The sequence below is a fragment of the Mauremys reevesii genome, linkage group 1 (assembly GCF_016161935.1).
Source record: "Mauremys reevesii isolate NIE-2019 linkage group 1, ASM1616193v1, whole genome shotgun sequence".
Taxonomy (NCBI): domain Eukaryota; kingdom Metazoa; phylum Chordata; order Testudines; family Geoemydidae; genus Mauremys; species Mauremys reevesii.
This window is the reverse complement of record NC_052623.1, coordinates 197,558,402-197,578,414: the sequence shown is the minus strand read 5'-3', so window position 1 is coordinate 197,578,414 and position 20,013 is coordinate 197,558,402. Positions and strand designations below refer to the sequence as shown.

The following is a 20,013-nucleotide window of genomic DNA, read 5'->3' as shown; positions in this document are numbered from 1 at the left end:
AAGAATAGCCTTTCCGGGAGTGGATTGGAGTACATATTTTTCATGAGTACAGCACTCTGAATGAACAACTTATGTTAAGAATAGACGACAAAACTCTGCATGCAAATATAGGCTAGATCTTTATCATGCTGTCAGACTTTGACAATGTATTGTCGCATTATTGCTATTTATAATAAACAGAATTACTAACACTAGAATCATGTACACTTGGTGTTAGCAATTAGGGCAACATAAATAGCAATCCGAATGCCTAGATGCATCGTTCTCAGTGTTGATGGCAACTATAGCCATAGAAAATTTTCAAGGGAACATAACTCAAGTCTATATGCCAGCTAGGGTCGGCTAGCCTTTTTCTATACCATTTTTAATATACTTCCTGAAATAAAGCTTCAGAAAGGTACACTGCCTCTTTAAAATTAGTCTAGGAACTACAGGTAGTTCACATTATTTTTAAAATAATAAATATATATCTATATTAAAATATATATGTATACATAAGTTGGCCTGCCTGCCTGCCTTATGGAGAGGCAGCTGCTGAACAAAGTTCTGAGCTAATATTGTACCACCATGTTTTTTGTTTTGTAGGTAGTCGTCCCTTATTAGATGAGATTATGTTCTTGCTCCACAGAAGGTGCCTGTGTATATAGCTCCTTTGTATTGCTTTCTGCAGAGTCCCTTATATATTTCTTACTATAAATGCTGTGTAGAAAATGAAATCCAGAGATTTTACTACTGATAACTAATCCTATAATGCCACTAGCAAAATAAAGATTGAGTTGTTTGAGAAACAGATAATTTATATTGTGTACAGTTTATTGCCCAATGCCTTGTTTGGTGACTGAATATTCTTTCCTTCTCCTGGACCCTTTATGCTTATTTCAGCTATGGTGTTTACTCCTCACTTTAATTAACTAGCAGGCAATAAAGTATATTCTATGTTTGGAAGCCAAGTAGTGTGCTTCTTAATTATCCATTAACAGGGATTAAACATGGATGGAAGGCCTGCAAATGGAGTTCCAGCTTTCCCTCAGCACAGTAAGTCCTTTCCAGATACATGCTACTGGTGCTCAGAAGATTGAAATGGTCAAGACAAAAATCTCTTCTGAAAAGGAACAGAGCAGGGAAGGAGTGTTGAGAGCGGACAGCCACTGCTAGAGGCTGTTGGTTTTGTTTCTGGTCAACATTAAGAATATAAGGAAACCACACGGACACACCTGGGTTCCAACTAATCGTATCTACTAACTATATATAAATATATAGGCCTACTTACACAGAGACACCGCTGCTTGGGCAAGGTTCTGGGGTTTTACGCAATAGAAGACAGTAATGCCCACTAGAGGCATGCCAAACTAAGGGGATACATACGGCCTATTCACTACAAAGGCATAATGGGATCTGGTCTGTTACACAGGGACATGTCTAACGGGAGAAGTTTCTATCTAAGTCCCATCTGTGTGTGTGTTTGTGAAAAATTAGCCCATCAAATTTGGTCTAATTTTATTTAGAAGTGGAGTTTTTGGACAGAAAAATATTGTGTGTCATTTTCTACTTTTCAAAATTTTCCCCTGGAAACTTTTCATGGAAAAGTTGAACCCATTGGCTATTGCATGCGATATTTTTTTGTTTTTGTCTCTACCCTTTCCCCCCCCCCTCACTTTCATTGCCATTGTGTAACTACTGATTAGTCAGCTTGGTGACCTGATATCCCATGGTATCTTGCTGTTCCCTGAATGGATGAGTGTAATCATAATGTGAGGCGTGGGGGGGGGGGGGTGTTGCAAGCAGAGGTTGTGACCAGTTCACTTGGCCTGCAGTTCAGGGTGGGGCAGGGGGGTAGAGCACCTCGGCCAGATTCTGTACTGGTCTAGAATATTATCCTTCCTTGTCTGGGCCATTGATGGAGGCGCAGTGGTCAGTTTAACACTATTGTTTAGATCTCCGATACAGTCTTGCTTTGGCCAGAAGCCAGGCAGCCTGCCAAAAACGGGCACCCCTACAGAAACAGCATTGTCCTCAAGGGCATCTGCAAGTGGCAGGCCAAGGGCTGCAGTAAGGGAACTGCAACTTCTCTGCTGAAACCAGAAAGGAGCCCTGCACTCCCTCTCCTCCGTGGCTGGAGTGATTAGAGCTCTGCCTCCTGGTTTAGTATGGTTTGGTTCTGCTACCCAAAGAAACAGCTGGCTTTGCTACGCGATGTGGCAGAGAGTAAGAAAGCCAGAGACAGAGAGGGGGAAGGGAGCCTATTGAGTGAGAGGAAGTGGTGAAGGTCACAAGTGCTGAATAAAGAGATGCAGAAGCCTCTAGATATATTTAACACAGTGGTGGCTCTCACAGCTCCCAAAATGAGAGAGAAGAAGTGTGATCAAGCTAGCAGAGCCCCTGTCAGTCGGTGAGGGGATGAGGGCCATGGAGGACTGGCTGTCTATGGAGCATTCCTGTAGTGGCTCAGCAGTGTTGCACCAGAAAGTATGCCTGTTGCCAGTGGGGGAGAGGGAAGCTACCACCCATGCAGCAAAGGGGGAGGGTGCACAACATTCCCCGGGTCCTGGGAATTTTCTTTAACTTTTCACCTCTGCAGCAACCTGCAGAGCCCACTAAAAAGCACACGTGATGGGCATGCAGTGTTTTGACCTGGGCTACAATGATAAAACCTGAGTAATCAGGAGGAGCCACTTCACATGAGAAAAGGAGGGGGCCAGGGCTTCTGTCACCTGATTTCAGAGTAGCAGCCGTGTTAGTCTGTATCCGCAAAAAGGACAGGAGTACTTGTGGCACCTTAGAGACTAACACATTTATTTGAGCATAAGCTTTCATGGGCTACAGCCCACTTCATCAGATGCACAGAATGGAACATATAGTAAGGAGATATATACATACAGAGAACATGAAAAGGTGGAAGTAGCCATATCAACTCTAAGACGCTAATTAATTATTAATTGATATGGCTTTCCTCTCCCAAACAGGTCATGCCAGGGTGGCAAGGGCTTCAGTGAGGCAGGGCCTTTTGAGCTGCAAGGGAGGGAGCTATGCTTGATCACAGACAAGCTGCAGATTACAGGCCAGTGGTGTAAATTGACATTGACTTCCATGGTGCTACACGAAGTTACTCCAGCAGAGGACCTGGTCCTACATCTCACCCTGGCTGGGCTGCTGTAGCAGTGTGATCGTTTGCTGGCAGAACACACAGGGACTGCTGAGAAACAAGACGTTGCCAGCAGTACATTAGAGAAACCAGAGACTGTCACTAAGGAGTGAGTGATGCCCTCCTCTCGCCTGTCCCCACTTACTTTGAGGCTCAGAGAGATTAAGTGATTTTCCCAGGATATCACAGAAAGTCTGTGAAAGAGTGAGGAGCTGAATTCAGAGTTCCCAAACCCTAAACCAGTGCCTTAACCACAAGATCACCCTGTCATTAATCTGAGCTGGATGAATAAATTGAACACCTCCCCCGCAATAAAAATGTCCACCTTAATCAATTAATCTCATTAGAATTGGTACGGCAACACCATTTTTTCATGTTCTCTCTCTCTGTGTGCGTGAGTGTGTGTGTGTGTGTATATATATATATATACACACACACACACAATCTTCCAACTGTATTTTCCACTGCATGCATCTGATGAAGTGGACTTTAGCCCATGAAAGCTTATGCTCAAATAAATGTGTTAGTCTCTAAGGTGCCACAAAGACTCCTAGTTCTTTTTGCTGATGCAGACTAACACGGCTACCACTCTGAAACCTGTTGTCTGGAGTGACACCACTGAGACTGGCTACCTTGAGGCAGACTGTAAGAAACAGGACAGACACCCCAAGCTGGTGATGTGTTTTGTAATTAGATTTCATCAAGTCAATAATCAATGTGAATGTCTGGATCACTATATCAGTCTTACCATAGAGTCCCTTTAGAGTCTCCAGCCTACCTTGCCACCCAGGCAAACTGAACTTTGTGATAATGTTTATTTAAATAAAAAATCACATCAGGTTGTTCCCAGTCCCAAGAGACCAGCCACTTACCCTAGATCAATTGTTACCCTAGATCTTAAACCAAAGACAACGCTGGCAGCCAATTTTATAGTAAACTAACTATAGAATTTATTATAGAACTATAGAACTAAGAAAAGGAAATGAAAGTTTTTGAGAGGATAAAGCAGGTAAAGTATAACAACAGGTGAGTGACAGTTTGTAATTCAAAATGGTGGCAGTGATGTAATAAACTGCCAGGCTCCCAAAAATCTTTTTTAGGGTACCCAGATTGTCTCTGGAGATCTCCGCTTTGTGTCTGGTGCACATCCCTGTAACAGTCCAGATATGAAGTATCTTTCTTGGAATTCATTCTTATATCATCTTCTGATAGAACACAAGCTGACAGTGTCTTCCCACCTGGGCTTTTCCTTTGATGATGGTAAGTGAGGAATGCACTTGGAGGCTTTGACTTCCGTCATCCCACATAAAGACCACTTGCTTTGAAATTAGCATTTTCTGTTAACGTCCTTCATTAGCATTGCACAAGATTTCTTTGATGGGTTATAGTTAAGGGGCATATACACAATGTAAATGTTTGCTATTACATTGTAACTGAAACGGATCAGTGAAAACAATACAAGAAACATTCCACCAGTTTTCGTGAAGTTTAAACACCTGAATACACTCTTGCATTTACACTCATTTTGCTCTAGCCTAATACACAAGTGAATTGGCCCATTGCCCTGATCTGAGCTGGTCTGCCAGCAGCACAAGATACACCAAACTAGCAATGTAGTTTTAGGAGAGTTCTGCCAGAGGAGGGAGGTGGAACCTAGTGGGCAGAGCAGCAGCCTGGGCAGAAGAGATCTGGGGTCCGTTCCTGCCTCTGTCCCTTTATAAATTTGGGCAACTCATTTGTTCTTCACTGTGTGCCTTGGGTTGTACCATGTGGGGGATTTGCCTCCAGATGAGGATAGGAATATCTCTACTCAGGGGGTTCTGCTAGCAGCTGTAGATTAAAGCAGAAACTCTGCAGCAATGCTGCTAGCAGAGGCTACCCAAAAAAGATCAGGGCCTCCTCTGACTGCCTTCACCATATGCCCCCAAAACCCTAGATAGCCGACCTGCTTTTGGATGACACTGCTCCCCCTGGCCCAGGTGAGGTTGTCATAGCACAAGGCAATGGCATCCACCTCCTGGCTGTCATTGCACCTTGCTTTATGCTGGCAGTCTGTGTATATCAGACATAAAGCCAGCCCCTGGGTAGTTGTATTTACCCAACTCACAGGGCTGCTGGGAGGATTCAAGTTTGTGAAGCACTTTGAGATCCGTGGATAAAAACAGTGTGAAAGTACAAAATACATCATGCTGTTGTGTCGTGACAAACACACAGCCCAGCTCTCTGCGGTGAGTACAGCTGGTTGAAACTTGGACTATCCAGTCCATGGGAAATTACAACATTAGCGAGAAAATTGTTCTGAACTGAAACCAAATGTCAACATTTTGAAATTCCCAGGAAACAAAATTGCTGGGGGGCAGAATCAGAATCAAAAGGGTCCCATGGTATTGTGTAGATTTTTGACACAATATTTTTTCTGTTCCACTGGAAAGGCGCTCTAGTGGTGAGCAGTGTCTGCCCTTTGAAGTTTTCTGAACCACTATACTATCATGTACTAGAGATACAGGACTTCATAACTGAACTGTGGTTTGCACACACTGTGCTATGTGGGATGGCGCCATCCCTCACCCTTGCTGAAGTGCTCTGCTGAGAAACATGCAGTGGGCTTGGTGTGAACAGAACTGCATGCTGTAGAAGAGAAGACACCTGGTAAGAGCTCGATTTATTGCAAACAAATAGTTTCTGATTTAAGCTGTCTAGCTATTGGGGAGGGGGTGGTGCTCCTGTGGGGTGTAATGAAGGCTTTTGACATGGTCAGAATCCACAAATTCACCCTCCTTCTGTCCCTAGTTAGAACACATGCAAACCCAGAAAATCAAGGATTTTGTATTGTGTGTGAAAACTAAGCTAAATGCTCCGGTGTGACCCTTTTATCTCGCATAACCGTCCCCTTTTGTAGCTAAGGATTAATAGCACATGGGGAGGGGGTGGATTGGTAAGTGGGAGGTTGCTTCCTAGCAGCTCCATGAACAAATCACATTCGATTACTTAAATGTCAAGTCTATCTGTTAAAAAATTTCAGCCTTTCCAGTTCTGCAAATAGAGGGTTGTGATTCATTTGGCTTTAGCAAGGCATTCCCTGCAGTTATTACTTTAACATTTTTGTTGCTGGATTCCTTGGAGGCCACCTAGATCAGGTCACCATTATGCTAAGCACTGTGCAAAGAGACAGTGAATAACAGCTCCTGCCCCCTGGATCTTACAGTCTAAAGAGGAGATTTTCAAAGGGCTGATTTTCACTTGGAGTTAGTCACCTAACTGTCGTTTGTCCCTTTGAAAATCTCCCCCTACCAGATTGAATGTCTCAAGAAATCCAGATTGGGAGGGAAGCAATAATTAATTGAAATTGATTTATATCTGCACACTAGCATGTGGATTGGAAATTAGCCAAAGAACTTTAACAAATAATGTGACCACCCTAGAGATGAATGAGGAAGTCATGGAGTCCCTGGAGAAGCACAGGTGCCATGTATCATGAGGAATAGATGTTTTTCATATGAGGGCCCAGAAAGAATGCAATGCTGCCTTTTTTCTAGTATGTCGGTACAGTGCCTGGCACAATGAGGCCTTGATACCTGCCTGAGAGGGGCCTCTCTGCACTGCTCTAACACAAATGATAACTAAATCATTCTAATGACTAGGCTGTGTCACTGATTTTCAATGCAAAAATGCATTCCACATAAAATAGGAGCCAAATCAGAGCACAGGCCACTGAGCCTAACCTGAAGACTGGGGAGATTAACTACATTAACTACAGATCTTAACTACAAAGAACCTTTCAGCCAAACTATATCAGATAGTAGTACTGGCCTTTAACAAATAGCTGTTTAAGAGGAATTGGGTCCGGCCCAGTTGTGATTAATCAGTGGCCTCCCCACTGATGCTGAGAGGCCAGGGATCAGGTGACTGCTTGAAGATCCTCAAGAAGCCAGCAAGCAACTAAATTGAGGCCAGAGCTGCGAAAAGGCTCTTCCAGGTAACCCAGGGTCAGGGAGACGAGCCAGAAGGGAGTTCCCCACATGGACCTGGCTGAGGATACCTGCTGGGTTGGCAACAGCGGAAGTCCTCAGAGGCAGGGACCATAGGAGAGAGAGGTGGCAGGACCTGGTTTACCAGTTTTGATTGATGCTGAATTGTGTTTGTGTTTGAATAACAAATCCATCCTTGGGGAGAGGGACTGAGATACCGACACTGGTAAGAACTTCATTTGATGCACAGGCTAGTGAGTTGCCCTGCCAGCTTGTACAAGAGAGGGGAAATTGAGGCAGAAGCTGCATCCCAGGCTGGAATGGGGAGGATCTGCTACACTATTCCTCCTTGTTGTTCATATCCTTTGACTGTTTGCATAGGGTTGCATAGTTATCATAGGGTCCATTATTTGTCAGTTAGCCAAGCTACAAGGTGCAAGACAACAGAGAATCAGGTCCTCTGTGCCTAATTCTCCATCTGTAAAATAGAGCTAAGAAAACTCAACATAGTGACCTCACAGTGGCGTCCTGGGGCTTGTTAATGGGTGCAAACTGATTTGAAATCTTTGCATGGCAGGTCCTCTCTGAGAGCTGAGTTGCTATTAAGAGCGTAACAGACTAGAGTGGACTTTCAGTGCAGCAGTCTGTATGAAGAGATGAGGTGTTCTCATTATGCGGAAGGCCTTTTCCACTAGGAGCCACTGGCGTCTTAGAATGAAATCCTGCACCCAGTGAAGTTAATGCCATAATTCCCGTTGACTTCAATATGGCCAGGATTTTACCCTTTGTGCAGAGGGAAAAGAGGTATTGTACCATATGGGGCCAGGTTGCTTCCTGTAAATTGAGTCAATATGTTAATACTTGTGTACCTCTTGAGGGGTTTGAAGTTTAATATTTGTATAATGCTTTGGAGAATAAAAATACTAGATATTGGGCTTGAATAATTCAATATGTGGCCTGACATCAGTGAATCTAAATGGTTCTGTGAATTCAAGACAATTTCAGTTCTTTCTGCTACCTCTCCAGCCTCTCTCCACAGAAGAAAGGAAGAGAAAAATGGTTCCTTTCAATCCTTCCACAAGAAGTGCCTGGGGAAGCCTCTGGCCTAAACTCCTGAAGGGGTTCAATATTTGGAGAGAACTAGAAAAGACAATATTATGCAACTCCATTTTAGGTGTGATTTTTGTGGCTAGAAGTGTCAAAAGGCTTGTAACTAATTTTCTAACCTTTATCTGTGGTGAACTATTTCAGACTGTGAGCTCTCTGGAAACTGGTTATTCTGTGGCTCGGACGTGTGCAATGGGTTTGCATTCTGCTAAGAGGATATCACTTCTCCATATAAAGGTCATTTGCTTTCCTTTGAAATCAACGTCACTTTTTTATTGCGCCAAAAACTGAACAAGAACCTTTCACTTAGAAAGATCACACAGACGTAGTTTGTCTCATTCTTATTTTTATCTGCTGGAAGAACAGTGACAAGAATAGGCTTAGACTTGTGAACGTTCAGCCCCTCTGAAGTTTTTGTTTTTCCACAGCACCATTCCCCTGAAAACAGCCTTCTGACTTGCAGGGCTTCAAGTCAAAAGCAGCACCCCAATATGATGGAAGAGTTTTCACTTGATCAAGACTATCTCCTGTTTGGCCCTCATGCTGGAAATTTGGGGAAAGTCTGGTGGTGAGATGATTCCTTGTGTATTGGTCTTGCTGCCACAAGAGGTGTAGAGGTCAGTTCACTTGCTGCAGAGTTTGCTTGAGATTAAAAAGAAAGTGAGTGATATTTATAATTGTAGCTCTAAAACTTCTTGGACTGAACTATGCCATCTCCTCCACAGCGAAGAGCTGAGGTAAGCAGTGTCCCTGAAGTATAATTTGGTTTGAAACATTCTTGAAGAGCCTCCCAGTAGGATTTGTGGCAGCAAACAGCCTAATTAGTTTCAAGATAGAGCTTGATAAATTTTATGAGATGGAAACTGTGATGGGAGTGAGGTTGGGTTTGGTGGCCCAGGGATTCCCTTTTGGTCCTATCTTCTGTTCCTAAATCTCATGCTTCAGGGCGTCAGCCTGTCACCTGTAGGGGTCAGGAAGGAATTATTTTCCCTCATGATATATTCAAGATTAATTTTTTTTTGCCCTTCCTCTGAAGCATCAGAGATGGAAACAGTGGAGATGGGACACTGCACTGGTGGGCCAGTGCTCTGATGCAGTACAAAGAATTCTCTTTCTGAGGTGCTTGGCTGGTGGGTTTTGCTCACATGCTCAGGGTTGAATTGATCAGCGTTTCCAGGATCAGGAAGAAATTTTTACCTAGGTCAGATTGGCAGGAAATTTGGAGTGCTTGTTGTTTTTTTTAACCTTATGGAGTGCATATGGTTTGCTAGGATCATCTGGGTATATCTCACCAAATCAATTCCCTGCCATTGCAGGGGCCTCGGGCACTGGCACACCTCAGTCACTCCTTTTCTCTGCCTGTGGCATACAATAGTTTACTGTCTTGGGGGCTGTAATACTTTTGTTTAATCCAGGTTATTGGGCTCAAAACAGGTAACAGGGTGGAATTTAGAGGCCTGTGATGTGCAGGAGGTCAGTCTAGAAGATATGGTGGTCCCTTCTGGCTTGAAGCTCTGTGACTCTAGATGAATGGAAATCAGTGAGTTTCTACCAAATTTCAAACCTTGTTTTACATTGGATTCACTCCTCTCCTATGTTGGGTCTAACACAGTGGTTTTCAAATTGTGGGTCATGACCCAGTACTGGGTCGCGGAATGTAAGGCACTGGGTCGCGGAGGCTTTGGTCAGTACTGCCAACCAAGCCATTAAAAGTCCCGTCGGCGGTGCTGCCCGGCTAAAGCAGGCTAATCCCTACCTGTTCTGACACTGTGCTGCACCCCGGAAGTGGTCAGAAGGTCTGGCTCCTAGGCGAGGGGTGGGGGGTACGGGGCTCCGTGCGCTGCCCCTGCCCTGAGCACTGGCCAATGGGAGCTGGAGGGGGCGGTGCCTGTGGGTGAGAGTCACGCGGAGCCGCTTGCTTACCTCCGCCTAGGAGCCAGACCTGCTGCTGGCTGCTTCCAGGGCTCAGCGCGGTCCGCGGTGCCAGGACAGGCAGGAAGCCTGCCTTAGCACCCCTGCTGAGCTGCTGACCGAGAGCCACCTAAGGTAAGCCTGTGCCCCAACCCAGCGCCCCAATCTCCTGCCCCAGCCATGAGTCCCCCCAACCTGGAACCCCTTCCTGCACCCCAAACTCCTCATCTCCGGTCCCAACCCAGAGCCGTGACCCCCTCCCGCACCCCAAACCCCTCACCCCCAGCTCCACTGGGTCACGGGCATTAACTGGGTCTTTCTTCAACGGGGTCACTAGAAAAAAGTTTGAAAACCACTGGTCTAACAGATCCCCAAGAGGGTACAGTTTCATCAGAAATGGGTGCACCAGGTCCCCTGACTTTGTGCCATGTTCCCCTGACCCATACTGATGCTGGCTGCAGCAAAGGCCATTTGGTACTCAATGACTCCCTTAGGATGTGGAACTGCTAACCAGATGGCTGGCTACATGTGCAAGTGCAAACATTCGCAGTTAGGGGGCTATCGGGATTTGAAACACCACTGGAGAGTTTTCCCCCTTATACTACAACAAAGGTTGTTGCTAGATGTGACAGATGAAATCCTGCTCTCATTTATTTCAGATGACAGGACCTGAATCTGCTTCCATTGAAACCAAAGGCAAAATTTCTTTTGAGGGAAGTTTCCTATTTAAAGGGAAACAGTGCCATTTTCCTCAGGCCAGGCTTCTCAGTGGTATATGTTATACAGCAGTATTCTGTGGGCGGACATCACACAATTCATTTTTAGTTGCTCCTGTGTGTTAAACTTACAGTCCTTTCACTTGCTATGCATAGATCTAGGAATAGTGAGACTCGAATCTGTCGTTTAAACTTTCCTTACGTGCCCCACAGTTGTTCAGCAAGGATATATTCCTGCCTCCTTCAATAAAAAGATAGTATATTCTGTGCACCCAGCGTGTACTTTACACAATCATCATTCAGTTGTCTGGAGAATACTTATGAAACTTAATTTGATCTCTTACAAAACAAACACATAGATGCCAAACATGAGATTCAGGTATAGGTTAACTATGGGTTGAACATTCAGCACATGTTTCTGAAGTGCAGAACTGTAATTCCTTCTTGGCCAAATCTACCCTGTGAAATCCACATTCAGAGACAGGAAGGATTTGCAAAGTGAATAAATATTCACGCTAATTCAGAAGTGACATGCAAAAGTCTCCTGGATGGTTGAGTCTTCATTTAAAAATCTTCAGAGGTATATGAGTAATATTGCGATCTGGGTTGCATGGAACAGATGAGCAATGCGGCTTGAAATGAAATCTTTGGGATGAAACCATTTGTACAATCATATCTAAAATATTGAGTTTCTATTTTGATTTAGCTGCCTTTGAAGATGCTGGTACTCTAAAGATGAAAGCAACAAGAGGTCTAAATCAGGAAGTTGCATATTCAGGATTCAACTTTGCACCAAGGCAAGGGCTCATTCTTACTGAATACAGTCATGCGCAAGCATGGGCGCTGACTTACATGGGGCTCTGGGGCTTTAGCCCCATGAATAAATCCCAGGCAGGGGCTCTGCCCCACCAATGTCCGCCGCCGCCGCCGCCAGGGCTGGAGAGCTTCCCCCCTCCCCTCCCCGCCGGGCCCCAGAGAGCTTAACTGCCTGAACGCAGGCAGCTGCGTCTGCCTGTCTCAGTCTCTTCCTTGCCGCTCAGCAGTCAGCAGTGAGTGCAAGCTGCTGCTGACTGTACCATCTCCGAGTGAGGGGGAGGGGGAGGGGGAGGGGGGCCCGCCGTGCTGGTGGCAGCCCTCTCCTCTGCCCCACCCTGGAGGCTGGAGGCTTAAACGCAGGCATGTCTCTCTCCCTTGCCTTGCCTGTTGCCTCTGCTGCTGTTGCTTGCTGGAGCACTGGCCGGGGGAGGGGAGGGGGCTGTGCCATGTTTGGCATCCCTCCCCTCCCCTCCCCTCCCCCCCTACCTGCAGGAGATGCAAAGGGCACTTCCGGCCAGGACTCGGAGACTGACCTCACCCACCTGAGCAGGTCCTGGGCTTCCGTGAGTGTTTGACCCTATGATTCCCTCCCAGCCCCCACTCCTGCCCAACGCTGGGGAAGGGGCAGCCCCATGCCACCATCCCCTCCCACCGTTCGTCCCCCCCCCACTGAAGCTACGGTGAGGGGCTGCAGGCTGCAGCAGGGGTCAGGGAGGCAGGAAGCCATATGTGAAGGCAGTGCCCCTCCCCTCCAGCATCCACCCACCACAGGGCAGATGGGGGAGGGGGATTCATAGACCTACCTGAGCAGCTGGGCTTAGGTGAATTTTATGACACCCTGCTCCCCTGCCCCATAGCCATCACCGTACAGACCCCACTTCTGCCCCATGCTGGGCAAGGGGCAGCCCCATCCATAGTGAAGTTATGGTGAGGGGCAGCAACATGGAAGGCTACCTGTGATGGCAACCCCCACCCCCTAGTACCCATCACAGGGGAGGTGAGTGGGCTTTCTGGACCTGAGGGGCCCTAGGAAGGAACATATGCAGTGACTGTGGTGCAGAGTGAGTGTGCTGTGGGGGGCAGGGGGGAGAGGAGGGGTCCCTCCCCTGGAGCTTGCTGCTGCCAGTGGTGGTGATGGGGAGTCCTCTCTGGCCCTAGCCCTGGGGCAGCCTGTCTGCACCCCAAGTTCCTCATCCTCAGCCCTGCCTCACCCCAAAGCCTGCACCCCCAGCACCGAGCACGCTCCTGCACTGTGAACCCCCCAGCCCCACCCCAGAACCCTCACCTGAGGGGAAAAACATGCAACTTAAATTTGGTGGTCAGTTTGGAGTATCCTTGTATTTAGCACAATATTTGATTATTTTACACCCTTCAAAGTATGTAACTGGTCGTATACAGGTGTTTTCTCTGAATACTGTCTGTGTGCCTCAGTTTCCCCAATGTATTTCTTAAGGCTCTAGATGGTGGGATAAAGGGGTGTGATTGTTGTAAAGCCCTAGAGGGCCAGTGTGATGGTGTCTGCACAGAGAAGGGCTGCAACCCTGCCTCCAGGCAACTGATGGCCTGGGCCACTCTCCTGCAAGGTGCCAACTGAAGGTGTTGGAGAACAAAGAGATCAGGTGGCCTCCTAATGCCTGGAAAAAAGACAAAGGCCAGAGAGGAGGGAGAGTCAGTGCCCTGTGCAGACTTTCGGGAAGCGCATGGTGTAGAAGAGGATGCTGGGATGCTCTAGAACAGGGGTTGGCCGCAAGCTGATTTTTCATGGCATGTGGTGCAGGCTGAGCTGCTCAGCCCAACCTCGTTCTGGGGTTCCCTCTGCTGGCCCTTACTAGCCAGAGTTCCCGCAACCCCACTCACCTTGCTTCCAGTTGGAGTTTCAGCGCAGGCCCCCTGCCCTGCTCAGCCCTACCAGCCACCAACTCCACTCACCGCAGCTGCCAATCTGGGGTTCCAGCCTCTGACCTCCTGCCAGCCAGTTATCAAATTATAACTCAGAAGCCTGTGTGCAACTTAAAGTATCTAAATAGGTGCCACCAGACATTGGAAAACTCAACAAGGAAAAGCAAAGGCAAGGATCACAGTAAACTAATAAGATCTGCATTTTAATTTAATTTTAAATAAAGCTTCTGAAACATTTTGAAAGCCTTGTTTACTTTACATACAACAGTAGTTGTTATAAATTATAGACTTATAGAGATACCTTCTAAAAACAGTCAAATGTATTGGGGGGAGGGTTGGGGTCGTAGTTTAGTGGTTTGATCATTAGCCTGCTAAACGGAGGGTTGTGAGTTCAATCCTTGAGGGGGCCATTGGGGGATTGGTCCTGCCATAAGCAGGGGATTGGACTAGATAACCTCCTGAGATCCCTTCGAACCCTAATAATCTATGATTACTGGCACATGAAACCTTAAATTAAAGCGTATGCATGAAAACTCAGCACACCACTGCTGAAAGGTTGGTGACCCCTGCTCTAGAACTACTCCATACAAAGACAGTCAGGACTCTGGGGGAGCCTCCTCTCTCTGAGCATACTGTCTCCAGGGCAAGAAACTTACACCTTCCTGGGTCTGACCTCGGAGCATTCAGCATGCGCTGTCCGCACAGGTGGGGCTCCTAGGTAAGCTAGAGGGTCCTGCACCCCAACTCCACAGTCAGACATGACTCTCAGTCAGTTGGTAATACAGGAGGCTTATTAGATGACAGGAACACAGTCTAAAACAGAGCTTGTAGGTACAGAAAACAGGACCCCTCAGTCAGATCCACTTCTGGGGCTGGGTTCCCCAGCCCCAAGTTCTGGGTGCCTCTCTCTTTCCCCAGCCAGCTCCAAACTGACAGTCCCTCTAGCCCCTCCTCTGGCCTTTGTGTCTCTTCCAGACCAGGAGGCCACCTGATTTCTTTATCCCAACACCTTCAGTTGGCACCTTGCAGGGGAAACTGAGGCACTCACACAGTATTCAGAGAAAACATTAAGAACATTCCCACTTCATCACAACAGGTACAACAAAGTATAATATATTGAAGCAGGCAAGTGCTGCTTCTGACTTTCCACTTTTAATTGACCCTTGTAATCTTGTGGCACCGACGTGTTGTAGCTTCATTTTATCCCAACAACAAATTCTTGATTTGTAGGACCATTAATGATCAACAATGGATAAATTCTTAATAAAGTTACCCAGAGAAAAAGAAGAAAAGGGTAATTCATCAAGTGATGGCCTGAGTTCAACACCCAGCTTTGAAACTGAAGTTATACAAAAGAAAGAAGTGGCAAATCCACAAGATGATAAGAAAAGGAGTTTTCAGCAATCTTGGCTATCAAGATTTAAGTGGTTGGAGTACAATATCAAATTAAACAGAGCTTTTTGCTCAGTCTGCAAAAACTGTTCTGAAAAGAAGATCTTAATATTTTCTACGAAGGCTGAACCAACATTTATTTCATCTGGATTTCAAAATTGGAAACATGCATTGCGTGGTTTTACATCACACGAAAAATCCTCCTGTCACAAGGAAGCAGTAATGAAATATGCTGCTCTGCAATCACAGGTAAATGTTTCTGCACTAGTGTCAGCCAGTTACAGAAAAGAATCGCAGTCAGCTAGGATTGCACTGCACAACATTTTTACCAGTGTTCAGTACCTAGCTCAACAAGGAATAGCACTACGTGGACATAATGACAGTGATTCAAATTTGACGCAGCTCTTGTTGCTACGCAGTACAGATTCTGAGGAACTGAGACAGTGGCTCAATCGCACAAAATACAAGTGGATATCACATGAGGTTATTAATGAAATAATCGAAATGATGGCAATGACGGCGCTAAGAAAAATTGTGCAAAAGATAAAGGCTTCTAAGTTTTATGCCATTGTAATGGATGAGACTACCGATTTGTCAAGAAAAGAACAAGTAAGTTTTTCTTTAAGGTTCTTTTCTAGTGAAGACTGGGAGATTTATGAGGAGTTTATTGGGTTTTACCAAACTGACACAATGGATGCTGCTTCTCTTTTCAAAATTGTGGAAGATACACTTCTCAGGTGTGATTTGCCCTTTTCTGATTGCCGGGGGCAGTGTTACGACGGAGCCAGTAATGTGTCTGGCAAATTTACTGGGGTCCAAGCCAGAGTGAAGGAACGAGAGCCGAGAGCAGAATTTGTGCATTGTGCTGCACATTCTCTTAACCTTGCCACGCAGGATGCCCTGCATAATATTCAAGAGTGTCGTTATATGTTTTTTATGGTGAAAGATCTCATCAATGCCTTCAGGGAGTCACCAAAACGTATGGCAGCATTCAGAGAGTTTCAGAGTGAAGGAGAACCTTCTTTACGACCATTGTGCCCAACAAGATGGACACTAAGGATCAGTAGCATTAAATCACTGCTCCAAAACTACAAGGCCATGATGAACTGCCTAGATGAACTTAGTTACTCTTCTGATGAATTTGGCTTAAAATGTAGTGGATTCTCAAAGCAACTTCAATCTTTTTCAACATACTTTATACTAACAGTTCTTGTGAAAGCCATGGGTCCGGTAGAAGAAGCTAATGCAAAAATTCAAAGCTCAAATGTGTCATTGACAAGCGTTATGAAGAAAGTTGGCCTATTGCAAGAGGTGTTGAGTGGGATGCGTACTGACTCATCATACAATCGCTTTTGGGAAACAACGGTAGAGAAGGCAAGAAATCTTTATTTAGATGAGCCTACACTCCCAAGAAAACGCAAACCTCCAAGATGGGTCGACCATGGAAGCCTTCCCCACACCTTCAGTGACCCTAAAGAGTATTTTCATCAAATATATGTTGAGATCATTGATGCTTGCAAAGTTGCAATTGAACAGAGGTTTTCAACAGAAAGCTTTACATTCGCAGTAAAATTGGAGAAGCTTATAACTGAGGCAGCAAATGGCTCATAACAGGACATTGTCCAAATAAGTGAAGCATTCCATGGTGACATCAACATGGAGAAACTATTTCTTCATTTAGAAATGTTGAGTGATATTTGCAGATTGAGAAATTGCCAGCTCACTTCAGTGAGTGAAGTGAAGCAATTTCTAAAACAAAATGAAGGCTTAAGTGACCTGTTGTCAGAAGTTACAATTCTCCTGAAATTATTCTACACAATTCCGACTACAACCTGCACCGCTGAGCGTTCATTCAGTTGCTTGCGCCGACTGAAAAATTATTTGCGAACAACAATGAGCCAAGAACGTCTAAATCACTTGACATTTCTGCACGTTCATAAAAACTTTACCTCTGAATTGGACATTGCAAGTCTCCTGGATGACTTCATTTCAAGAACCAAACAACGACAAAAAGTGTTTGCTGCCTCCTAAAGCACATCACAAAAGAAGGGGCTATATTTGTTGCAATTTTAGAAAGTATTTGTTTTGAGGATTATTGAATAAACAGTGTATGGTCGTTTCCATATTCAAAAGAGTATTAATTACTGATATTCTTAGTTAAATAATTTTTTATTATAGTGATATTATGCAATAAAAAGAAACTTAAACGCTTATGGCTTCCAATCCATTTTTACACTATTTAATAAAATATATATATCATCTTACAGGGCGGGGGGGGGGGGAGAGGGAGATTACACCCATTCTGGGCCCCACCAAAAATTATACAAACCTGCCGCCTATGTGCGCAAGCAGCGTAGGGCTCCTCGGCAGGAGCTCTGCTCCCTACCGCTCTGATTCTTAGGACAATGTCAGGAATTCCAGCTCCTCTATCGCAGGTTCTGCTATATTGTAGATCTCAAAAGGTTCTAAAGGCAGGAGACCACAAAATGCGCGATAAAAAGGTCATTAAACAACAGATGAGCTGAAAATAACACCCAGCTGCAAGGCAAGGTAAGTTTGCAGTCACTAATACATCAAATGGGGTAACTGACTCCCGGCTTTAACAAGCTGTACTTTACTTGGCTGGTGTGTCATGTTCATTAGTAACCAGTGCAATTTAGACAAGAAAGCTCTAGTGACTGAAAATTCACGATAGAAAACAACAGGGAATGAATATGGTGGAAATGTGGTAGAGAGGCGTTTTCTTGCAGTGACTTTGTGCTTGGACAATCATGTTAATGCTGAATCGGAATTTGTTTGTGAACCGTTAAGAGGCTAAGTTATAAATCTGAATCCTGAAGTTTAACTTTAGCAGCATTTTGATCCACATTTGTTAACTGCCAGCTCCGCCCAGCTCTGGTTACAATTCATTTTGGAACAAAGACGAGTGAATGTTAAAGAGAAAAGGGAAACAGAGAAAACGCCAGGCAGCAGGAGCAGGTAGATGAACTCCATCTGTGGTTCATAACTGAATGAGTTAGTTCTTCATTCTCCTTAGGAATATTCATCTAGCCAGCATATTCATCTAGGTGTCACAGGTTTGGAGACAGGCTGGCAATGACCTGTTCACTTTTCAAATTTATTTTTCTTCATGTCCGCGCCATTATAACCAACTGAAAAAGTTATTTGGTTGCTGAAAGAATTGAAGAATAGTCTTTCTGTTAAAGTTTAATACAAACACCCAAGATATGTCTATACAGCAGATGAGACCTGGGGTGTATGCTCGGGTGGCTGGCCCTTCACATGTGGCTGTACTGCTATTTTAAGTGAGCTGGCTCAGGAATGTCTACACACCTCCCACTGCTGTGTAAACATACACCTAGTTACCAGTGTGAAGAAAATTGTATAATGTCTTTGGGCCAGATCCTCCATTGACCTCCATGGGACTGCACTGCTACATAGCCACTGAGATGCTGAACCTTTTATTCCCACAAGTTTCGGGTGTGTGGTTTTTGAGAGAGAATTTTTTTAAAAGAAATTTCCTGTTGTCTGTGTCAAACTCAGCGAACAAAACAAGAGAAGAAAAAGAGATGGCAGATAATTCTGAAGCTTTAAATCCATATGCAGTTAGGGCATTCTTGAAGTTTTGCTTTACCAAGAGGTAAGGTGGTGGTATTGGTATGAACTGGTATTCCCATTCTTGGAAGTAATAGAATCTCTTACAATGGGGACTACCCACACATAAATGTGATACTAATAGTAAAATACATTTTGTAAAAAACCTGCTAAAGGCTCCCAAAGGACTGTAAAAAATGTGCATAGAGTTGCACAAGGTAAGACTCAATCCTGCACATTGTGACTAACTCTCTGAGTGGTTTCATGGACTTCAATTGCACAAGTGCACAGTGCACAAAGTTAAGCGGGTGCTGAAGTCTTCGAAGGATCTGGACCTTAACGCACATTACCACTTGCTGTGGTATTATGAAATGATAAATGGCGCAATTCAGGGCCACACAAAGACAACTTTAACAATACTAGATTTTAAAATGTTAGCTTTGTACCGTGTATGCAGAGTGGTTGTAGCCGTGTTGGTCCCAGGGTATTGGAGAGACAAAGTGGGCAAAGTAATATCTTTTATCAGACACAGACTTTAAGGTCAGATGGGACAATGGTGATCATCTAATCTGACTTCCTGCGCATTGCAGGCCACAGAACCACACCCGTCCACTCCTATAATAGACCCAACAACCTTCTGTTGTTGAGCAAGACAAGCTAGAGATCACCTCACCCTCCTTGTCTCTCAGCTTTGTACCTTCACAACAATCAGGAGGGGTCTTCCTCTTAGAATCTTTCTTTACTTAACTTTTATCTGGTTGGTTTACCTCTGTTTGCCACAGTCACAATAGGAGCACAAGACACGCATTAATCAGACCATTCTAGTTCTCAAGGAATGGGAGATAATCTGTATTAAAATTGATTTGCAAAGAAAAAGAAACTGTGGGGAAGTTTCCCCCTCTACCCCAACAAATTTTTCTTACATTAGAAATTCAGATCTTTCCCACCCTGATTTCCTGGAGCATTCTAAGGACAGCTGAGTAAATGTCAGTCCCTGTGCTTACAAACCAAAGACAAGATGAACTGCGGGAAGTGAAACAAATGAGTGGGTTGGTTCAGGGTCGGTGCAGACTAGAGGATGGAGTAACAGTCATAGGATATTTTAGCATAGATAAGACTTGTGTGTACAATTAATAAGCCAGTCAGTAACAACTTGACACCCACCTAAACTGTGAACTTTAGCAATCTGTATTTCTGAGTAATTGCATCTTATTTACGTATGTTTCCATCATTAAAAATTCAGCACCCTACCTGCTTTCAATTAAGGGCAGAGCGAACTCAGTCTTCATCTGAAACCAACAAAAAGTCCTCTAGCAAATTTTAGGAAGACCAGATGAGACATCTGATATTTTTCTTGTTGTGTTTTGTTTTGTTTTAAAACCCTCTAGACATCATGAAGAAGAAAAGAGACAACCTCCTTTTTGTTCTCTCTAGCAGGTCACCCTTAAGTTACTACCTAAAGTCTCTT

The 20,013-nt window shown here is 44.8% G+C and overlaps 2 protein-coding genes across 5 annotated transcripts in view; both read left to right on the top strand.

Annotated features, from left to right (window-relative positions):
• The first annotated feature begins 5,675 nt into the window (after nt 1-5,675).
• Nucleotides 5,676-20,013, top strand: part of LOC120387072 (tyrosine-protein phosphatase non-receptor type substrate 1-like) — a 31,434-nt gene continuing 17,096 nt past the window's right edge. Inside the window, exon 1 of one of the 4 annotated variants that reach the window (XM_039510054.1) lies at nt 5,676-5,791. The gene's annotated coding sequence lies outside the window, so the exon portion shown is untranslated. Of the gene's footprint in view, nt 5,792-7,134; nt 7,337-17,298; nt 17,502-20,013 lie in introns of those variants that run through there. The other 3 variants (XM_039507664.1, XM_039509262.1, XM_039508484.1) reach the window with 3 other exon arrangements.
• Nucleotides 11,820-17,125, top strand: LOC120386585 (zinc finger MYM-type protein 1-like). Its single transcript, XM_039506398.1, has 2 exons — nt 11,820-12,223; nt 14,790-17,125. Exon 2 carries the CDS (start codon nt 14,808-14,810, stop codon nt 16,560-16,562), a length of 1,755 nt encoding a protein of 584 aa, XP_039362332.1. The 5' UTR covers nt 11,820-12,223; nt 14,790-14,807; the 3' UTR covers nt 16,563-17,125.